Source organism: Struthio camelus, chromosome 7 (assembly GCF_040807025.1).
Source record: "Struthio camelus isolate bStrCam1 chromosome 7, bStrCam1.hap1, whole genome shotgun sequence".
Lineage (NCBI taxonomy): Eukaryota > Metazoa > Chordata > Aves > Struthioniformes > Struthionidae > Struthio > Struthio camelus.
Window position 1 is genome coordinate 878430 of NC_090948.1, and position 21986 is coordinate 900415.

Consider the following 21986-nt stretch of genomic DNA (forward strand, 5'->3'; position numbering starts at 1 on the left):
TTTTATTGCTTTAAGGTATGTTTTTATTCAGGATCAGACAGTATTATAGCAGTGTATCCTCGCTGAATGTGCTTCGTGGGTAAGTTTTAGACAAAACTCTTCAGTGCTGATCCCAGTGGCTTTGCCTTCAACCATGGAGCAGCCTCCATGGTACTTTATTATCCAGCGATGAGGCCAGGATGTTCTTCTGGTTTGCCGATTCAGGGGCTGTGGGAGCAGTGAACAATTTCTGTAGGTTCATATTAGGGATGTGACAAGGTTGCTCTAAATTATGCCTTACGCATTTCCCAGAACATATTCTTTGCGGTAGAGACTAGAAAGTAAATGATTTGGGGCTGCTAGTGGGACTAAACAATTGGGGAAACTTCTGGGAGTTGCTTAAGATGTGCTTAGAGTCTGGATGAAAGGTGGGCCCAGTTGTGAGGAATCTGAGCCAGTTTATGCAGGATTGTTTTACCTTCCAGACTGACATCCTTTCTATTTACCCAGTCCTACTATGGAAGATCCCTTCGCTCAGCAAAGACCATGTGCAGCTGACCAGGATATTGAACCCCGATGATATCTGCAGACCTTCCGGTCTTGTTTACTGCTGCAAAATCCTCACTAACTCTTGACTTTAGCAATGAAAGCTCTACAAGAGAAGAGTGGAGAATAGTTACGGCACTTCAGTAGCGTCTGGCTGCTCAGGACTGATACCTTGGCTGAGATTTGTGTCTTTGGGTGTGTCTGTGAGCCACTAGTGCAGTGACGTGAACCCCCAAGGTGCCCTGATCTTCTGCTCACCAATGCATGAAGCAAGCATTGTGCTGTTAGTATCTCCTCCATTTTTACTACTCCCTCTGCTTTCTCAGAATTCCCTTGAATTGCTTTTGTATAGGAGTGTAGAAGTCATTTGTGTTTTTTAAATTTATCTGGAAATTTCCTCTTAATCTGGCCAGCTAGTGTTAACTGTGTTTCTTATCCATTAGGAGGGCTATAGCTCGGAGAAAAATATTTGCTCACTGTTACTCAATCCCTTTGATCTTAATGGGGAAAGATGTTCCTTCCCATCTGTTTTTTCAGCAGCTGATATCCCATTCCTTTCCTGGCCAGTGTGGTGACATCTCCAAAGATAACAGATCGTACTTGTCTGTGATGTGGGGAGCTTCATGTATCAAACTCAGAGGAGCTTTTCAAGGGACAGCTTTGAAGTTTTCTTTCTTGTCCGGAAGGACCATCCAGACCATCTGCCCCAGAGGGGTCAGTGAGGGGGCTCTCTGGCATCCTGCAGCACCAGTTCTCTCTAGCATTTCCAGCCTCTTTTTGCTAAGTTCTGGGTCAGTGCCACAGGAGCAACTAAGGAGGTTGCCTCCCAAGGAAGTCAGCCCAAGTCCTTAGCTCTTAGAAGGAGTCGATTTTACTCGTGTGTATCAGGTAATGATCAATTTAATTGTTTGTTCCTGATTCGTCATGCCAACTCATATAGCTTCTTGTTCCCCAAAGCTACACTTGCAGCTGTCGCCAAGCGAGCACTTTTCTCTGTCTTTCTGTCCTTCCTTATTTTCTCATTTCTAGGTTTTGTGAGAGGAAAATGCCTACAGCCACTACAGAGTTTGTCAATATAATCGGATACTCAGTACCCAGCTGCCAGGTAATTGCTTTTGTCAGGAAGTCAACACGAGTGTTGCCTTTTTGAGAACGCTTTTGATTTGATAAATTTGATTCAATAAATGTGAGGTGATTTTCAGTGGAGATTATCAGTGTTTCACACCTGACAACTAGCTGTTCCATAGAACAACCTATAACTCAAGCTCTTTTGTCCCCTTTATAGGAGGTGGTGTTTTCCATGACTTGTCAAGCTCTTTCGTCCCCTGTATAGGAGGTGGTGTTTTCCATGCCTTGTCAAAGACAGTTTCTGGGGAACCAACAGGCAAATTGTGGGGATCAAAGCAATCAAAAAGACTAAGCAAGTGGCATCAAGGGAAGACAGAAGATGGTTTTGGTGTAGGTCATTTGCAGTTGCTGGTGGTCCCCAGTGGTTATGACCGTGACTGGACAAGGAAGACTTAGAAAATTAAGCTTCTTGATTCCAGAGGAGCGACATCATTATTTATAGAGCGAGTATCATGTCCTTCACCGCACTCCTCTACTGGGAGCCGTTAGCTGGCAGTAATTGATTAACGTTCTAACTATAGCATGAACAGGGGAATGCAGTGCTGCTTCAAGTGGAAACACAACCTTGGCAGAATCTCCATCTCTTACATGTCAGCCAGAGCTCGGAGTTAGGTTTGTTCAAAATGCTGCAGGGAGAGACTTTGGTTCTTCAGGTTCCTTCCCTGCGGGACACAAACTTGACAGACAGTCCTATGGAAAGCAGGTACACACCTCTAGCAGAGCTTCATGCAGGTGCTTGTCATAGATCAGTTCATATGCTTAATGAATCCTGGGTATTTTAATTATTTCACTGAAAATATACGTGGGAGACAGCTGAAGCTCTGTTATCTTGGCTTTGCCTAAAAAAAAAGATTTTGATTAGCTGTTTTTATCCTTAATGTTTATTAGAACTGTAGAACAAATTAGTGTTATCTTTTTAATTACAAATCTTACACAGATGTTAATTACCAAGCAGAGATTGTATTTCAATTACTGTCAGTGCAATCATAATACAAAGTGGATATAAAGATTGCTTTTACATAGCATCAGCCATTGCTGTGAAGTAGGCAATGGGCATTTTGTGGCCATGTCAAACGCCTTTGGTTTCTGAATACAAAATAACATGATCCTTTTTTATTGCTTTTCTGATAGCAGTTGATAATTGATTTTATTTTTTTAAAAATAATTGACAAGATTCCATTTTCAGTAGTTGATATAGAGCCATTCTGAAAAGGAGAATGAGAGAGTGGTACAAGCAGGAGCTAGTCCCTGAAAGCTAGAAAGCGTGTAAGACATTTGGGCCCGTGCATAAATGGTTTGTGAGCCCTGTATGTGATGCTGTGTAATGTGCCGAGGGCCCCTCTACGCCCCTGCATCCCTGTGAGTCACAGCTGCACGCCTGTCCTTCCCGTCCTCCCACCCGGAGCAGGCTGCCTGGCACATCACCTTGTCCCTGCAGCATGTGGCACCAAGGCCTGCGTGTTCAGGGAAGGGTAGAATCTGCCCAGTAGCTGCTCCCGATGATATACGCAGGGCAACTTTGGAACGGAGCAGCTCCAGAAAAGCTGCTCTCTCTTCTGCATACCCCCTTCATAGCAGTCTCACTTTAGCATTCAGCTTCGGTTAGGATGTTCCACTTGATTAATCTTCTTCAAAGAATAACGGACTTCATGCCTGATGTCTTCTGTATTGCTGTGTTAATTTCCTTGCAGTTATGTATACCACCTTCTTCCTTGCTTAAAGGATTTCCAGGTGACGCAGAGGTGGTAGCTATTCTGTTTTTGGATAAACGTTAAAAGAGGATGTCCCTGCTATTACGTATGAATATCACCGTAGCATATTTTTAGTTGTATTCTGTCTGGTTACAGTATAGTACTTGCCATTGTAAGGAGCATAATAGATATTTCTTCTGAACTCTCGAAAAGAGAGGCAGGAGAATTATTCATTCTCTGGCTATGATAATGTCTACACTCAGTGTTAACTTTCAGACTGCATTCCCCTGTTCTGTTACCTGCTCTGAAAGCTCACAACTTGCGCGTGTCTTTTTCTGTGTTTGTTCAACACCTAGGCATTATGGTAGTACAGATAAATCCTCCTGCTCTCCAGGACGGAAATAATGGGTACAATATAGTCCTTGCACTATAACTTTGAAGATAGCATTATGTATATCTGACTAAGGTTCATCAGATTGTCCCAACGCAGAAAGGTGGCCAGAAAGTGTTGTTCAGAAAGTCATTATTCAGTCAAACAGTACTGATGGTGCGTCTTTTTTTGTGAAAGATCATTCCCAAAGCTGTCCTCTGTCTTTTTTTTCATCCTAACACTTTCAGAAATACAAGAAATCAAAGTGTAAGAAATTCCACTTTAAATAAGAAAAAACTTCTTTACTGTGAGGGTGGTTGCACGCTGGAACAGGCTGTCTGGAGAGGTTGTGAAGTCTCCATCCTTGGAGATATTCAGGCCTGACTGGACACAGTCCTGGAGCAGTTTCCAGCTGACCCTGCTTGAGCAGGGCTTGGACCAGACCATCTGCAGAGGTCCCCGCCGGTCTCGGCCGCTCTGTGGTTCCTGCACTGCCGTGTGCGCCGCGCCATCCCACTGGGGCAGAATGCAGTGGCAGTTTGAATCGCAAGATCTTTCACGTTTAGAATATCTGTGAAGCGCTCAGCAAATGGGATTGGCAACGAGCGCAGCCAGACTGCAGCCAGGCAGAGCTGAGAGCTGGAAAGTGTTCTCGTTCATTAGCCTTTACAGCTACCAGAAATGTCTACTTTGTATTCGTTATCCAAATAGATGAAATTAATCATATCCAAACTATCTTGTGTCTCTGAATCCTACACTGGACTTGACTGTTTCGCAGTCAAAGCCTTCGTAGGTCCAGTCCTGAACAAGGAAGTAAGGCTATATCACGTGTAGAAAATAAGGAGGTCTTTTGAATCCACGTTTGTAGTGTCCTGCAATTCTAAGTCATTAGAGCTCCATTGACTTCAGTGGCTTGTAGCAACAGAGAAAGATTTGGCCCACAGTATTTTTGTCACTCTACCTTTCTGGGGTTCAACTAAACAAAAAACCTAGTATTTTTATTCTCCTAATACAAAGGGATGGAGAGAGGGAACTGAATTAGTTCTGGTTTAACGGAAACTGCACTCTTTCTTTAAGAGGTAGTTAGAGGGAAAGTTCCTTATCAGAAGTAATATAGGTATTTCCTTTTATTTTTTCCACGTTTGTGATCCTGTGGTCTTGCACAATAGGACAATGTAGTTATGAATGATAGGTTTCCACTCTATCCATTATTTGGTTAATTACCAAATCAAGTCCTCTCCAACTCTTCTTCTTTAAAGGCTATGTAAGAGTAATTTAATGCCAGTTGATCATACATGGCCACTTTTTAAAGAATGAATGTACTCGGAGAAATGAACAGTTTATTGCCTTTCTTAGTTTTAACAGATGAGTTTGTAGAAGGTGGCTAGTCTAAGTAAGAGGAATTCGTTACAAATCGGTATTTGAGGGCTTTTTCTGCAACAGAATGTGTATCGTATCTGCTTTACTGTCTTCATTTGCTTAACAAACTCATTCTGTTTAACAAGAAAACAGAAACTAATCCCAGTCTTGGTCCTCTTCATTGTAAGAAAGAGGAATTTGCCAGGTGTGATTTTGCAGTCTTTCCTCATAGCCCCAAATCCTCCCAATCTTGGTCCTCTTCATTGTAAGAAAGAGGAATTTGCTAGCTCTGGTTTTGCAGTCTTTCCTCATAGCCCCAAATACTTATTCATCACTCATTAAACACTTCAGTCTTACTGGGGTGACTGGGATTTAAACCTTATGCTTCAAGTTAGCCACAGAAATCAGGGTGATCTCAGTGGAGGGACATGTAAGCGTGTGCTTATGTGCCTTCCTGAGCCTGGGCTCTATCAAAAATTAACGATTCTTTCTCTTTTCTCACTGTTTTTATCATAATGTTTGGTGTCAGAACTGAACCCTGTTCTCTGAGAAAAGGCTTAGTTGTTTATCCATCAACTGTAAGTGCCTCTTTATTGTTTTTGACCCCCAAGAACTAAGAACTGTGTTCTTTCTGCTAAAGAGATCACAAATCTCTCATTTCTTTGACAGTGTACATCCACAGTGAGATTACCGAGATGATTGCCCACCTAATGAAGACACTTTTCCTCAGGCAGTCCCTAAGCCTATTGATGCTTTTTGGGTGCCATGGGCAATTTTACATTTATGCTTCAAATTTCAAGTTTCAACTGTACAAGTAGGATGACAGCTTAGGCCTTCTTATAAAAAATCATGGAAACAAAACAATCATCATGAAAAATATCATATTTGGTAGCTGTACTCTGAAAACTGGTCCTCGTATTGGAATGTGTCTACAGACTGAATGCAGGCTTCACTACCCCAGTCACGGTGTAAGGGGGTCAGTGTCCCCCGAGTGATGTGACGGTAAGTGGGCAGTAAACCCGAGGGTCTCACTTTTTGAGGAGATACAGCAGCAGCTTTGAAGAGATATAGATTGCTGAAGACAGTACTCTGGGTGGCAGAGATACAAAGCACTGATGGTAAGTAGGCTTAGGTAAATACCATTTATTTTCTGTTCCTGAACTAATAATCAAAGGTCATTAACCAGATAGGAAAACGATTTCCTGAGCAATCCCAGGTGAGTAGGAACACAGAAGTACACCAAGCCACGAGAGCTGCCAAATCAAAATTGACTGGGAGAAAGGTACAACACTGTGATCAGAAGTTTATCTCCAGATTGGGCAGTGGGCCCGTGTGCTTCCCCTGACCACAGCAATGAGCACTGCTAGGAGATAGTCTGCAAAATGGGAGGGATTTGGGGCTCTGAAAGGCAAAACAAGGAGAAGGAGCAGACCTTCCTCTCATCCTTGCTGGTGGTCACTACGAGGTCCCTCAGTCATGGTCCTTACATACCTCAGCTAGTTCCTCAGTTGGACCCTGCATTTGAATGTGCACTGCCTAAGCATGTTGTGCTTGACCCCTAAGCCGGAGCGACAATTACTGTTGCGTGCTGAATTTGAGAAACTGAAGTGCTGCAGTCAGGACTGTGTTTTTTGCAAGATATTTTGTGTGTTTTTTCCTGTCATACTCACCTGGGGGCAATATCTGATGCCTGGGCCGTTAACGCAGAAAATACTTGATATCAGAGGTGACCGAAATTTCCATAGCTGGGTAAAATTTTTGGGCCATATTCTGGTTGTGGCTTTTGTTGCGTTAGTTTCTAATGACTTTGTAGGAGTTGGCTCATGTTTGACAGATGAAAACTGCTGCCCTGGGTGATTACTGATTGGAGAGAACTGCTGGCATCGAATAAGCCCCGACGGTGGAATCAGGGCATCAGCTGAGGGTCACAGCCTTTTCCAGAAATGACCACTCACACTTGCAGCGCTATTCATCTCTGGAGAATGGGAAATATGAGGGTTTTTTAACCATTTGAATATTTAATTTGCGTTTATTAGGTTTTCCACATCTAGGAGTCCAGACGTAAATAACCAGGGGAAGTCAGCAGAAACTGGAGGATAAATCACGGATTTTGGGCAAGGTACCACTATTCTGAATAAGCATTTTTATGAACTAGAGCAGAATTTGCCTCTAGGTCACTATCATGTAGGATTAAGGTGTTTGATATCAATGCACAGTAGTGCTTGCTAATGCTAAGCATTGACCTCTACTCTAAAAACAAAATAAGTGAAATCTGGGTTTGAACACTGCAACTTCTGATGGCTGTCAACCCAAGTCAAAAAACTTCTATGTATGTAAGGGCTATATAGCACATTTGTCTAGTCTTTCAAAGATAGACGCCATTAAAAGGTTCAAAAAGGAAATCCACCACTCACATTTCAAAAGCAAAAGGAAGGTCTCCTGAACCCAGCTGTGGGTATTTGCATCAGATGTGACAATAATATCTTAACAGAGGACAGGATCACGAGTTCTTTAATTTAGAATGACATCTGCATCTGCAGAAAGGAAAAAAAATCTTTGTACAGCAGGGATTAAGCAATCTCAAGTATTTATCAGCTTCACAGCTACTGCCTAGAATGCAAACTACTTGCTTTTGTTTGAGCCCACAGACAGATTGTGCTGTTTCATTATAATTAGTTCTGAGACAACTCAGGCCATGCTATTAAATGAGTAGGTGACCTTTAATCTGAGTGGGGATTTTAGCACATTGGATTCATTCAGAATCAGCAGGAAAAAAGTTACTGAATTTCTAAAGGAGAAAAGTCAAAGCCTGCCTGCCTAAGAGATAGCAAGTAAGTTGGACTGAAAAATACACAAAACAGCAGAAATGTAGAGGAGCAGGTAAAGTATCCTGAAATGACAAGAGCAAAAAAAAGTTCCAGCAAAAAAGAGCATCATTTCTGAGTCACCTGGACACCAAAAACAGCTAAGTTCCTTCTATTTCCATTCCAACTCATGCCAAAGTTAGGTGTAAAATGGGAATAACTGTTGTAGGAATAGCTTAATAAGAGATGCAGGGAGTAAGAATTCAAATAATTCCTGGAAATGTATGGACTGTTTCTGCTTTTGTTCGCTCTACTGTGTGACAGAGAGTGTTTTGATCCTACAGCATCTGAGATAAATTCCATCTCTATTTTCAGTTTAAGTCTCAAGATAGGGTTTGTGTGAGAGTGTAAGTGGTACATATGCTTCCTACTGAAAGAGCAAGGTTCATCCAGAGGCAACGTACAGTCATGGTTTAGATGGTAGTAGAAAGGTACTGAGGGAAGCAGGGTACTGAGGGAAGCAGGAGGGTACCGCTGTGCGCCCCTCCACGGGCCGTGCTGGGTAACCGCACTGCGCCGAGCGCAGAACAACAGGGTATGAACTGCACCCTGCTCCTACAGTCACATGTTCTTGAACGTCTGCTGTGACTCCAGCTCAGCGGTGCAGCTGCTCTTCAGAAGTCTCCGTTGTTTCTGTACCTCCAAATCGAAACTGGGTAGTACAAAACCCCTCTAACTCTGCAGGCTTCACACCAGAGCCTTTTTGTGCAAGATCGGTAACTTCATCTGAAATTCAGCATTGCCGCTGTAGATCAGTTCATGCATCAGCCTGCTTGACGTTTGGGCATTTTGTCGATTATCAGGGAAGTTGAAATGGATGGATTTACTCAAGAGAGTGAAATCTTTTGGCAATGGGAAGCCACAGGGACAGCTTTGCAGCAAATGAAGTCAGGGACATTAGCTGGGCTGTGCTGCATGGCACAGCAATAGTGGCAGAGAGAGCAGTGCAGTCACTTTTTTGCCGTCAAGAAAGGCAACATATCAATGACTAGCATCACTTGGGTGTAAAACGAAAGTCAAACAAATTAAGGCTAAATCCTTGACTACTTTTACCACTGAAAAAAACTTTATACTCAAAGTATAGAGGCTGCTTTAATTATTCATGGGGAGTTCTGGGGAGTTCTCGTTTCATGGTGGCCTTCTGCTGTTCCTGCAAGGTGTTTTTTTGCTTTTTCACTCTTCTTTAAATCAAAATCAACTTAAATACAAAAATGTTGCAACTAGCAAAGTAAGTTTTATCGAATACTAGACAGCTTGATTAAAAAGCTCATCTTTTTCTTTCTGTATGTTTGAGACTACTTTAAAAAACCCATCTCGTTAAAGGTGTTGGTAAGGTGCTCTGTGTGCGTTCAGTGCGTCCACTCTGGCAGGTGCGGGATACATAAGGACTTCGGGAATGTACCAAGAAACCACAGGGGAAAAAACATGCTTAAAAAATGTTAGGTTGTGTCCGTGGCTCTACCCAAGCGTGATTTGGCCATCTTTTGTGAAGACCTAAGTGATCTTGATGCCTTTAGGACTGTCCATGCATTTAGCCTTCTGTTTGCATGTTTTGATGAGAACTCTGACCTTAAACAACGTAAGTATTTCAAAGCCAAGAATTAGTTTTCCCCTCCCATTATTTTTAAATGTTATATAAGTCAATAATCCTTGTTAGTCTTCTCTAAATTAATAATAGCTTAGGTTGTTGAGCGGAGACCTAGATTGCCCCAGATTCAGAGGAAAACAGGCTGCCAGCTATGATGACAATACAGGCGTTGTCATTGTCTACGGCCGCATAAAGTTAGATCGAAATGGGAGATGTAAATGCATATCTCATGTCCTGAATAGTAAATGTAAGTTCCAAACCCTTTATGCCTTTAATGCAATAAAAGCAAAGGCAGCTGTATACCAACCATTTGGCAACAGCTGAATGTTCAGGGTATCTGGGACTCTATTAAATCTTTTATATGCCATGTCTTGAGCAATATACTACCAGCTGATGCCTGCCTTCTGCATCACAAATCTGGCAGCATTACATACAATTTTTTCTAATGGCTGTATTTAACCACTGAAAAAAGTTTCCTTTGTGCGGCCAGGAACCATATTGTGCAGAAACGAGGACAAAGCGATCTCTTCTTTCTGCTTTCTTGCATTACTTCACACTGTCATGAAACCTAGATCTGCTTGAAAAACGCACCCAGACTAATTAACGATAACAACACTTTGACTTGTTACCAAGTAGATATTTATTCCTTCCACAGAGGTAGATGCATGAATAGAGAAGTAGAAAAAAGATACAACACGGTGGGGCACTTATCTTTCTGCCCATGACACATTTCTGTAATCAGACACCTTTTATGATGGAGTCCTCCTTGTCTTGGAGGACCTACATGGTCGCACCCCGGTAAGCACAGACCTGAAAGACTTCCTTACTTTAGTTAGACTAGCATTAGATCTCTGTCAATAATTGTATTAATATTGCCATTAACTATTAATAACTGTAGTAATTATAGCAATGCAAACAGTGCAAACGTGGCGCACTGGAGAAAATGCCCTCTTGCTGCTGACGGCTGAGTCTGGTGCTGGTCCTCATGGGGCTGGACAGCTGTGGGAGGACGCGGTACAACTTAACCCCACAAACAGAGCAGCTCGCTAGCCGGGATATGGAGCACATCTCGCCAACGCTGCCAGCTGGCGAACTCGGCTACCTCCCTCTCTCTTCACATATCTGCCCCTGCCACACTGCAACCTCCAAAGCTGGAGTAGAAGATGATGATTTCTATTGACTCCCACAGTCTTTCTTCTAGAAAACAGAGAAGAAAAAAATTCTAGAGAGTTTGATACTGGAATGATTTTGTATATGGATGATAACAGTTGCCATTCAGAGAACTATTTATTGTGATTATCATGTACAAGCAGCTTTCATCATTTTCTCATTTATTATACTAGGGTTTTTTTCCCCTAAGATAAACATGAAGCAAGTGAAATTACTGTAGAATGCAATACATGTTAAGATACGGAAAGTCAAAATCACTCATTTGAGAAACTCCATGATGCTTGATTATATTTCTTCTTCTTTAAAAAGAAAAATCTAAACCAAAAACAATTATTGAGAAATTCATTAGCTTATAGCCTTAATGTGAAATGAACTGAAATCAGAGAAGAATGTTGTTCAGTATCTGGATGGCAATTTACTCAGAGGCTTGTTTTTAGAGAGATAATATAGCAATGACCATGTTTTAAAGGGATATAGTTAGGTCTTTTCTGCTCAAATAAATTTTAAAAGATTAAATTGGTTTTGCATTTTTTAAAATATACAGCCAGTTTAGTCTGCTTTAGGCAGAAGTCAGATCCTGCTGGTACTTTGCGTTAGGCTAGGTAGTTGTTTGTTGTTGTTGTTGTTGTTGTTGTTGTTTTGCACTAAATAGGGATTTTACCTTATGCTTTCGTATTATAAATAGTCTTTGGCAGTTGCAGATGATCTGATTTTGCACCCTCACATGTGCTTGAGGGAAGCAGTGCAGGTCACAGGGACCGGAGTCAGGACGCCCTGTCATGTGCTGATCAGCTCAACTTAGATGGCCACGGAGACGCGACCATGGCAAAACGGGCTGTCTGATTTCAGCATAGTTGCCAACACATAACACAGTTGCTGGTACAGATAAGGGACAAGTTATTGAGCCCAGAGCCTCTCCGGCAGGTCACCAAGCCCGGAAGCTCTCTGCCTTTCCCAGGGGTGTCACCAGACTAGGAGAAGACCCACCTCCACCTGTAACGTAGGGTCTCTCATACTCCTAGTCCATTACTGCTAAACCAGTACTCCTACTACTTATTAATTGCACAGTGGGCATGTTGCTGGAAATAGCATGCCCAGGAGCGGAGGCTTTGCTCTGCCTGACACCAGCTTGGTTTAGGCTTCTCAGTTGCAGAGGACACCCAGCAGTTTCCTTAGGCTCCTGGAGGTTGGCTTCCATGACCAGAAAGCTGTACCTTGCCGAATTGACCACCTTTTATCTTGGACAGAGCAGAGGTCAAGCATGGGATGAAATCTGGTGCCACATTATATGAACGTTAATAATAGAAAGGAGGTTTTATCGGAAAAATTAGTCTCAGAAGTTTGTCTTCAAGACAGACGATTCTTTCGGCATTCACACACAGAGCGTGTGTTAAATGGTTTGTATGCCCGAACCACAAAAACAACAAGCATCTTAATCCATGTAGCTACCCTGCTCACGCATGCTAGAGCACACGCTAACTGTTGTGGTATAAAGCCTATGATTTTTTTGTTGTTACAGATATTTTAAAACTTCGCACGGTCTCTTTCCTATTTGCTTAAATTCATCACCTCTGTGCTGATACATTGTTGTTTCTGAAAGACAGAAATCTTGATGCAAGTTCTAACTCCCACTTCAATTAATTGCTGCTGATCACTGCTAGGCTTTCTGACTGGTTCAACAAATGATAAGATTGAAAACCACCAGAAGCCTTTGGCATATTCTGTTTTCCCAGAGTTCTTTCCAAAATCTGACAGCTTTACTGAAAATTATATTTCAGTTTGCTTTTAAAAGATGGCTATTCAATGATTAAAACTTACTGGTCAGTGGTATACTATGCTGTTACAAAGCCTGAAGTAATTTTTAATAGGCATATGAAAGTGAAGTGGCATTGATGGAAATTGTCTGATGAAGACAAGGAAAAGGAATAAAGCAGATGAAGATGAACTTAGAGGAGCGCTGCCAGATTTTGGGCTCCCAGTTCAAGCGAGACACTGGCACAGTGCAGCGAGTGCCCCAGGTCTGTGGGGAGGCCGTCGAGGAGACAAGGCCTGGCTCTTGGCAGAGGTGAGCGATGGGACAAGCGATCACAGGCATAAGTTGAAAAGAGAGAAGTTTAGGCTGGAGAAAAGGAAACCCTTTTTCCCCATGGGATGGCTGAACTAGAGTAGAGCTGGGGCCCGGAGAGGCTGTGCCATCTCCATCCTTGGAGGTCTCAAGCATGACAGAAAAGGCCTGAGTGACCCCGTCTGACCCCAGAGCTGACTGCTCTGAGCAAGAGTTGGGCTAGAGACCTCCTGAGGTCCCGTCCCACCTGGGTCACCCGTGATCCCATGGCACTGCCTCTCTAATCTCAGTCAGTAGCAGTTTACCTGACCTGTTTTCGTTTGGTTGGTCATTTCTCTGGTACTCCTGGTGTGTATGATGCAAACTAACTCTTAAAGGAGTACAGCAAAGATGGTGTTTCCCACCCGTATGTTGCTCTGTGATAAGGCCCAAAGCTCTGTACTGCCATTGGTGTCCATGCCCAGCAATGGGAGTGCCAGTTGTGGCTGGATCATAAGGTCGATGTGTCTTGTTGCCTGCCACCGATTAACCACTGAAGAACAAAAACAGGAATAATGCAGTGATGAATCAGGCCTATAACTCTACCAGCGTAACCTCCATCTCCAGACCAGGACAGAAAGGAAACTGCTGGGAGATGCGTAGAGGGGTTTTCGGGTTGCCACTCTGGAGCCTCTTTGGCCGTGGTGGTTACTGCGGTCGGCCTGCAAGCCTGGCCGTATCGGGGCAGCCTGCTGACGGCTGTTGTCGTTGCATTAGCGGTGACTGGATTGGCAACCAAGGAAAGAGTCCACATTGCGTGGCCATTTCCAGAGACAGCAAGATCCATGCCTCAAATACAGACTCACAGAATCACAGAATGGTTGAGGTTGGAAGGGACCTCTGGAGATCGTCTAGTCCAACACCCCTGCTCAGGCAGGGTCACCTGCACAGAATCGTGTCCAGGCGGGTTTTGAATATCTCCAGCAAAGGAGACTCTACAACCTCTCTGGGCAACCTGTTCCAGTGCTCAGTCACCCTCACAGTGAAGGAGTTTTTCCTCACGTTCACACAGAACTTCCTGTGCTTCAGTCTGTGCCCGTTGCCTCTTGTCCTGTCACTGGGCACCACGGAGAAGAGTCTGACCCCGTCCTCTCGACACCTTCCCTTCAGATACTTCTACACATTGATCAGTGCTCTCTTCAGCCTTCTCTTCACCAGGCTGAACAGGCCCAGCTCTTTCAGCCTTTCCTCATGTGAGAGATGCTCCAGTCCCTTCATCAAACCCTCCCCTTGCTTTGCTCCTAATGAACTAGCTTGGTCGAGCTTATTTTAACATAAGCTACAGTTTTTTATCTGTGAATGAAGCCTGGGTTTGGACTATTATTTGATTTCACTCAAGCTAAAATTGTTTAGGACAAGCCATTTGAGAAGTAATCCTTTCAGCCTGAGGTGTGTGTTTAGTTATTTAAATCCATAATTTTCTGTTGAAATGGTAATTGTAATGACAACTGCAAAATAAGCCCCATAATTTCAATGTGTGCCCTTAATTGGGATGTTTTTATCTGGCTAATGATAACCACCTATTATTCTGTCACCTTCTTGCTGTAATGTGTCCTTGATGATATTACATTATGTGCCATTAGCACTTGCAAATTGTTATTAATGGGAGTATTTTAGAAGTGTAGAACAGTTCAATGGCTTAGGTCTCATCTGTGGTTTTTTCTGCCATCTATACAAACCATCCTGTCTGTTGGCTTCCAGTGTTGTATAAATGTTATCTTCTCTCTAATGCGTTGTGTGAAGTCACCTCGAGGTCGGTCTCAGTTTGCTGTTCCAAATGAGGGCTGTATGACCAAAATGCCAAATTATTTTTTTCAAAGAAAATATATCCAGTACATTGTAGTCATAACCACGTCTGATAATTAGAGGAAGACAGACATAATTATACCAGATGTAGAGTTTTCATTAGCTCATTTAAAAACAGTTACCTTGATAATTAAAGTGTCATTAGTACTCAGAAGAATCGTAGGGAGATACGCCAAAGGAAATACTGGTTGGGAAATATACGCAAGCCCACTGGTTTTGTACTTCTCAATAGAGTAGGATATTGGGGGCCCAATGACAGATTAACCTCTCTGATATTAAAAATTAATGGCTTTACAAGCGCTGCGTGTCAGGGCACATCACGGCCAAGAAATCATGACTCTGCATGGCAGGGTGGTAATGGGTTTAAATGGCTAATGGAAATATGACATTTTATACTGCTGGAATTTAGAGGCGCTGGACTCCTACTTGCCAGATGCCTGGAAGATAATATGTTTTGAAAATCAGAAGTTCTCCTGAATTCTGCCTCAGAAGCTCTCCGAGCTTTTCCTGCCGTGTCTGTGGTTCCCCCTGAAGTCCAGGGGCTGTTGATGGGGTGGTGCCTGGGCTACCCTGCCGGTGAATGCTCCTTGCTTCAAAAAAAACTCTGTGTTTCTGCGGGTGGGGGGGTTGCTGTTGTTTTTAACACATTTACATTTTAATCAGTTTCTGTTAAAACAAACTGGATTATTTTGACCTTTCTGAGCGCAGCTTTATATGAAATAGATTAAAAGCAATCTGCTGGAAGGTCACGGCGGGTGTACGTGAGCAGAATCGAGTAGATGTTGAGAGGGAAGTCGTGCAGTTCTCTGAAGCCAGCGAGCGCAGAGCTCCTGCTCACAGGAGGTTACGAACATTGCCCACCGCTGTGAAGCTCTTGCAGAGCCCACTGCGAAGCCGAGCTGCTGGGGTCGCTTTGCGTGGGCTGAAGAAAGCTCGTGAGTGGCTGCGCATTTGCAAGGCAGTCTGGATGGGGTGATATAACACCTAAAAGGAGAGTGTACGGAAACTCTACTTTGAGGAGGGGAGATCTCTATTAGTAGATCACAAGTGACAGCCCGGGAATCAGGAATCTGTAGTAACAGGGTAGGAAGGCTACGCAGCGCGGGTCCGGTGGCCACAGGGGTTAGGCTGGCCAAGTGGGCCAACAGTAAAAATAAAACACGATCCACAGAAACATCATGCTTTGACTTTACTGCAGGCAAACACTGATCCATATCTAGCTACCTTCTCTGGCCCTGCTGTACGTATTTTAATCTCATTTTCTGTTTATTTCAATGTACATTGGTTTCAGTTTCTTATTGTAACTTTTGGGGGTTGTCTGGAAGCCGCGAAGTGCCTGGGAACAGCTCTGGGAAGAAGTGTGAAAAGGTGCGTGGTGACCACGCTGCTCAAAATCCGCCTGGCTGGGAGAGGCTAGGAGGAGAGGTGTCAGTTGCTGTGTTGCAGGAGCAAGACACAGACACAAAGCGTTGGTCCAGTGCGGGATTCAACAAATGCTTGTTTGCAGAGCTGTCCTCGGGTACGCCTCCAAGGAGCGCGTGAGCCCGCCGTGGGCCTGAGCCGGTGAAGTCCTCACGCCAAGTGGCTTTGCCTGGAGCACCACGTCTGTTCATACCAAAACAGCAAAAGTTAGTTTCAGTCAGGTAAAACGGCAAATGAGGCTATAGCACGCTTTACTAAGTCTTTTATTGTTCCCCTTTTGTGGTGTTTTAGGTGTGTATTGTTCAGAAGAGAGATACTGAGAAGATGTATGCCATGAAGTATATGAACAAACAGCAGTGCATTGAAAGAGATGAGGTTCGCAACGTGTTTAGAGAACTGGAAATCCTGCAGGAAATCGAGCACGTGTTCCTGGTGAATCTCTGGTGAGCATCTCCTTCCGGGTACGTTCTGGGTGGCCACATGCATTCGCACACGCATTAAGTAACACTCTGCTGGTCCTCGTGCGCTTCAGCGAGATCTCAGAGAGGTCCAGTGAGCCGTTACAGTAAAAATCCCTGATGATATGGAAGATGACAGTGGAGGAAGCATAGCTGGAAACAGAAGCTATCCAAATGTTACGTCCTCAGACGTTTTAAAACATCTTAGCTTTTCTGTTTCCATCAAAAGTCTGTGTTTTTTGAAGCAAACCTTCTTGCAGATCTGCCAATATCAAATACGTACTAAGGTACCACCCAATTTAACTGTAAAGTATTTTTGTAGTGTGGTATCAGAGAGCGTGCTGTTTGATGAAGGTGTCCTGGTGCAGTAAGACACTCATAGTGATTGCCATTAAAGAAGTAGTCCATCCCTTGTGCATGTAGATAGTGATTACTGAGACAGCCTGTTGCACTTCATGATGAACCGTATACTGTGTGTGGGCAATCTTTGTACCAAATAGCATGTTGAAAATCCAAAGAAATAGCATTTTTCAGAGATGCTGATTTATAGCTTTTATTAATGCAAAAATTATGCAAAATAGGTAGTATTTTATATAGATGTTAACGATCCAGTCCCTCTAAGGACTCAGTCTCACAGAGATTTGGTTACAGAACTGCTCTCAAGCATAACCACCATGTCCAGCGAAGAGTGTTACTGAAATAGGTCCTAATTCTTCAAGAGATTTTAGCGTTCACCAGAAGCTTTTAAGCATGTGCTTTCGGAGCTCTGCTGCAGCCACTGCGGAGGCTGCAGCACCTGCAGCCACGAGTGCGTGCCGCTGCAGGCAGTGCCGGCTGCACAGCCCACCTGGGAACCCCCCGAGCCCAAAGAGCAAACCACTGCCGGTGTAGCACAGCTGTGCTGACACTGGCTATTTAAAGCTGTCCTGAGCATATTTCTGTCTGGGCAGTCACTGCAAAGACTACTGTATAGACATATACCAAAGTGAGGTTAATACGGTGTAGGGATGCCAAAAAGATGTACTTCACATCATGTTTTACTGTAGCTATCTAGACAAGATGCTTTTCAAAGGGTTATAGACTAACTGTATTTGTTAGATTTTTAGCCTGATATGAGACAGGTGTTTTTTTAATTACGTGCTCAAAAACGACCCACTAATTAGTATACTTTTTGCCATTGCACCTGCAATCAAGCCATTCTTGAGCAATTTGAAGTGTACCTACTTTTAGTGATCTGTTTCTGAGAAAAAATGCATGGTCTCTTCAAATTATCAGGTGTATGGCCTTTTGCTAGAGAACAACTAATGGCAAAGTTCTTTAGAACAGGTTCATTGGTCAAATAAAATATGTTACTTTAGAGCTCAAATATATCATTATCAAATTTTTCACAATGTAAATGCATTTGCAGGTTTTAGAAAATGGTGCATTAAATCCTAAGATTATTGGTCAATTTTGAGTGAGCGTTTAGCAGTTAGATTCATGATCCTCTCATGATGCCTGCTCCAAGGTGGTCCCTGTACTCTCTGGCTTCTCTACCATGTGAAGGAGCGCCTGATGTGTGGCAGGGACCAGAAAACCCATCAGCTTTACCCATGTGAGACCAGCACGCCAAAAGCGGATTCTCTGCTAGCAAACGTCTTTGAGCACTGTTAGGAAGGAACTGGGAGAGGGGCAAATGTATGGCATGTTGCAGGATTATAGAAATAAGTAATTCACAGCTTGTGTTCACAGACTGTAAGAGTGACATTTATGAAAAATGATGGAAAACATTTGAGATCCTATTGAATGGAGGGAGGATGACAGATGGAGAAGGAAAAAGAAGAGTGGCCCTTTATCTATATTAGATATGTGACCTGGCTGGCTTGAAATTTTGCCTAGAATTTATTACTTAAGTGCCTTGCATGTAGTGCAAGCTTGTGCGTGTAGTATAGTAGCATTGTAGCTAGTATGTAGTACTGCAGTTGTTTAGAGAGTATAATCGAGTCAGGTAGCCAGTATTTCCAGCCCAGCAGATTTTCGGATTACCTGAAAATTCTTAGAGCCACAACTTCTCTACTGTTAAGAGAAGCAAATTGCAATTATCAAATAAAGGCTGTGCTTACTTGGAAAATAGTGGATAAGCAAGAAAGATATGCTGTGTAAAAAAATGCAATGAAGTGCGTGTGCGATGCACATTGTTGTACCTCAGAGATTACAAGGCTTATATCACTATCGAAATGGGTTTTTAAGGTTAAAATTAGTCCCTTGTGAATGATTCATTGATTTCTTAAAGGCACAGCTGGGGCACAAGGAAGAGTTTTGCTCAGGAAAGTTGCACGCTGGTAGCGGGACAGACTGAACCTCCAGGAACTGCATTGCTGTGGGTGTCTGTCCACTTTCTCTCCCACTAGCTGTAACCTGCCAGACAGCTTGAAGAGCAGGAATATTTACAAAAATTCAAAAAGTCTCATAACCAAAGTAAAGGGATGAAAGTTGATAATATCCTACCCGCCTTTTGTTCATTGCTTGCTCCAGAATAGCCAAAGTTCATTTTTATTTTTTCAACATTTTAACAATTGCAAATAATTTTTTCAGGAGGTAATGAAATTCTTGGGAAAATTTGTTCTCTTAGCAAATTTTTCCCTTTCAGCTTGTACATTTAGAATAAGCATACATTTGGGATAAGAACAGAAGTGTGTGATTCATAAGTATTATACAATCCCACATATTCTTTCCTTAGAAATGCTGTAGCCAAATATAACAATCGAATGTTATTCTGTAGTGTATCCTCACTGCTGTCAGTCAGTCTCCTCTGGAATCTACTTCAAATTCATAGAGGCGTTTTACTCTACAGTAAATATAAGGCTCTTTTTCTGGTCTTTGTCGTTAAGTTAGCACTGGTGATTTCTAATTTGTTTTCAAAATATCCAGAGATAGTTTAAGTGTAGGTTTATCATCTTTTTCACAAGTGAAGGTCTGAAGTTACTCTGAAGTAACTTGCTAGCAAAGCTCCCAACTCTCTCTGCTAATGAGATGACTCATGCATAAAGCGTAAGTGTGCACTGAGCAGCTCCTGCTGAGAGACTGAGCAGCCAACAGGAGTTGCGTTAACGGTAATTTTTACTGTCCGCATCATTAGTGAAGCTCCAAAACCGAGGAGTAGATTTTCGAAACCTGTTCTGCAGTTTTCCACGCAGACCGAAAGCCGTGTGAAGTGGCTGTGGAAAAGCTGTGCTTCCGCGACGCACCAAGAAAACCGTCTTCCGCAGAAACGGAGGAGCGAAGACACTGCCGTTGTGCCCAGCACCTGGGGACTGAGCGTGGGCATCTGCAGAGCGTGGGGCTTCCTCGTGCCAGAGAAACCCCCCAGGCTGCAGCCGGAGCCGGGGAGGCGCACGGAGGTCACCGGAACCAGGGAGCCTATTCCCAGGCTAAACCAAGTTTGGCATTTTTAGGCGTAGTAAAAGGAAGGTTGAGAGGAAAAAAGATACCTTCTTGAGCATAGATCAGGATAAACAGAACAGCGTTGGTACAAGAGCAAATAGATAAATTGGACATGGACAAATTAAGGCAGGAGGGATAAAGGAAAGCTTCTAACAATTAAGATAATTTGCCTTGGAATAACCACGTCCCTGAGAAATGAGGTGCTGGAGAATCAGCCCGTGTTGGGTGGTTTTCCAAAATGTTGAAAGAGTAGACCCAAAGCTCTGGACAGCCTAGGAAGTGAAGCTTCTAAAACCTCAGCCCTTGAGATCTTTTGGGTATATAATTTAAAAGATTTTCTTGATGCGACTCTAACCCGCTTATCTGAGTGCGGGGAGCCCTGCCATAGCGCGACGGCCACCAGACTGCCTGTGGCCCAGGGGGCTGCTGACAGCGTCTGTGCGCGGGCGCCAGGAACGCAGTCCCGCTCCTCCGCAGCGGCTGCCAGCGGTGGCAAGCGTGGTGCTCCACGCACGTGGCTTCCTGCTCGTTGTTGCAGCGCGCTGTTGGTTGCATGGGGAAGACCAGGTCGGTCAGGAGTAGAGAAGCCAACAGCAGTGCTCTAGCGATAACAGTGATGGGGGAGCGGGATGGGATTAATTAGGAGAGTTACCTCTTCAAAGATGATGTTGCTTCAGATAGCAGTAGGTTGAAAAACAAGACAGCATCCTGAATTATGCTTGCTTAATTAAAAAGCTGTAAACGTTGAAGCCAACATATGCTCGTAGTGGGAATGTTTGCAGTTTTTCACAGGTGCTGTGTAATAAAGAGAGGGAAAAAACCTGACTTCATTTTGTAACTCCCGTGCAGTTCAGCAGGAGCCAGGCGGCTCGCTCACTCCCCTTTGGTGTTGGCAGGTACTCCTTCCAGGACGAGGAGGACATGTTCATGGTTGTGGACTTGCTGCTGGGTGGTGACCTACGCTATCATCTACAGCAAAACGTTCAGTTTACAGAAGAAGCAGTCAAGCTCTATATCTGTGAAATGGCTCTGGCTCTGGACTATTTACGAAGTCAGCATATTATTCACAGGTAACAACAAGTCTGTTCCTCTGTGCTGATGAAAACAAGCCCACTTAAATTAACTAAACAAGCACAGAGAAGCAAGTGGACCTGTATCCTGAAAAAGCACGGGGAGGTCTGGAGCTGGTGGAAGTTGGCTTTGCACCAGTGCTGCCCCTGGGTGATTTCCAGGTGAATTATGTTGTCTCTATTAGCCCCTGCTATAACGAGGCCCTTCATGCTATTAGTGTTTCTGAGTCGGGGAACTGCTTCTATTTAAACTGCACCTGGCACTATCTAATTCTGGACACTGTTCTGGCTGCTAGACCTGTCTATTGGTCACTGAGGGAAGAAATCTCAGTTTTTACTGGTATAACCGAAAGCAATGCATTCCAGGATTTATTTTTAAAATCATCAGGGGCTTCATAGAAGTAGGCCTAATCTTACAGTATTCATTTTTGTGGAAGTGTTGCCCAAACCAGTCAGGTGCTCCCACGTTTTTGTTTGATTGCCCAGGAAAAGCATATCTCTAATCCATCTATGAGGGACTTATCTCATATTAGGATTTTTTTTTTTCTAATTTTTAATAGATAAAAAGTTGCTTTTTTGTTGTTGTTGAGTTGCACCTTTAATGTGACTGACGTTTCATCTCACTATAACCTTGTTTGTTTTTCCAGAGATGTAAAACCAGACAACATTCTCCTTGATGAGCAAGGTAGGAATCTGTCTAGCTTTTTCTATCTCCTTCATTCAAGGTACTGACTTCTTACAGTCTCACATACTGTGCCTTTTTATCTGGAAAAAGGATGTAAAAGGCACCACTCCTTTCATTTGATTGGTCTTTGGTTGGCTGTATGTATACTTTGTAAAGCAAAGGGAAGTCCACAAACCCCCCTCTTCAATAATCCCTCTGCCTCTGTTCACCCCAGTCTACTTCTTTACTCACTAGTAGCCCCAGTGCCTCTTATTTCGCACAGGTTATCCATGCACGAAATGCAATATAATACATTGTGAAAAAACATTTGAGTTTTAAAGTGA

General features: G+C 43.3%; 1 protein-coding gene across 5 annotated transcripts in view; it reads left to right on the plus strand.

Moving 5' to 3' along the window:
• Nucleotides 1-21986, plus strand: part of STK32C (serine/threonine kinase 32C) — a 130499-nt gene that overhangs the window by 92367 nt on the left and 16146 nt on the right. For 4 of the 5 annotated variants that reach the window (XR_011142349.1, XR_011142350.1, XM_068951344.1 and 1 more), the window contains 3 exons: nucleotides 16319-16470; nucleotides 20805-20978; nucleotides 21626-21663. Coding sequence is in view for 3 of the 5 variants with exons in the window: in XM_068951344.1 (XP_068807445.1) it covers nucleotides 16319-16470; nucleotides 20805-20978; nucleotides 21626-21663 (364 nt within the window). In the remaining 2 variants the exon portion in view is untranslated. Of the gene's footprint in view, nucleotides 1-1558; nucleotides 1631-16318; nucleotides 16471-20804; nucleotides 20979-21625; nucleotides 21664-21986 lie in introns of those variants that run through there. The other variant, XM_068951345.1, reaches the window with a different exon arrangement.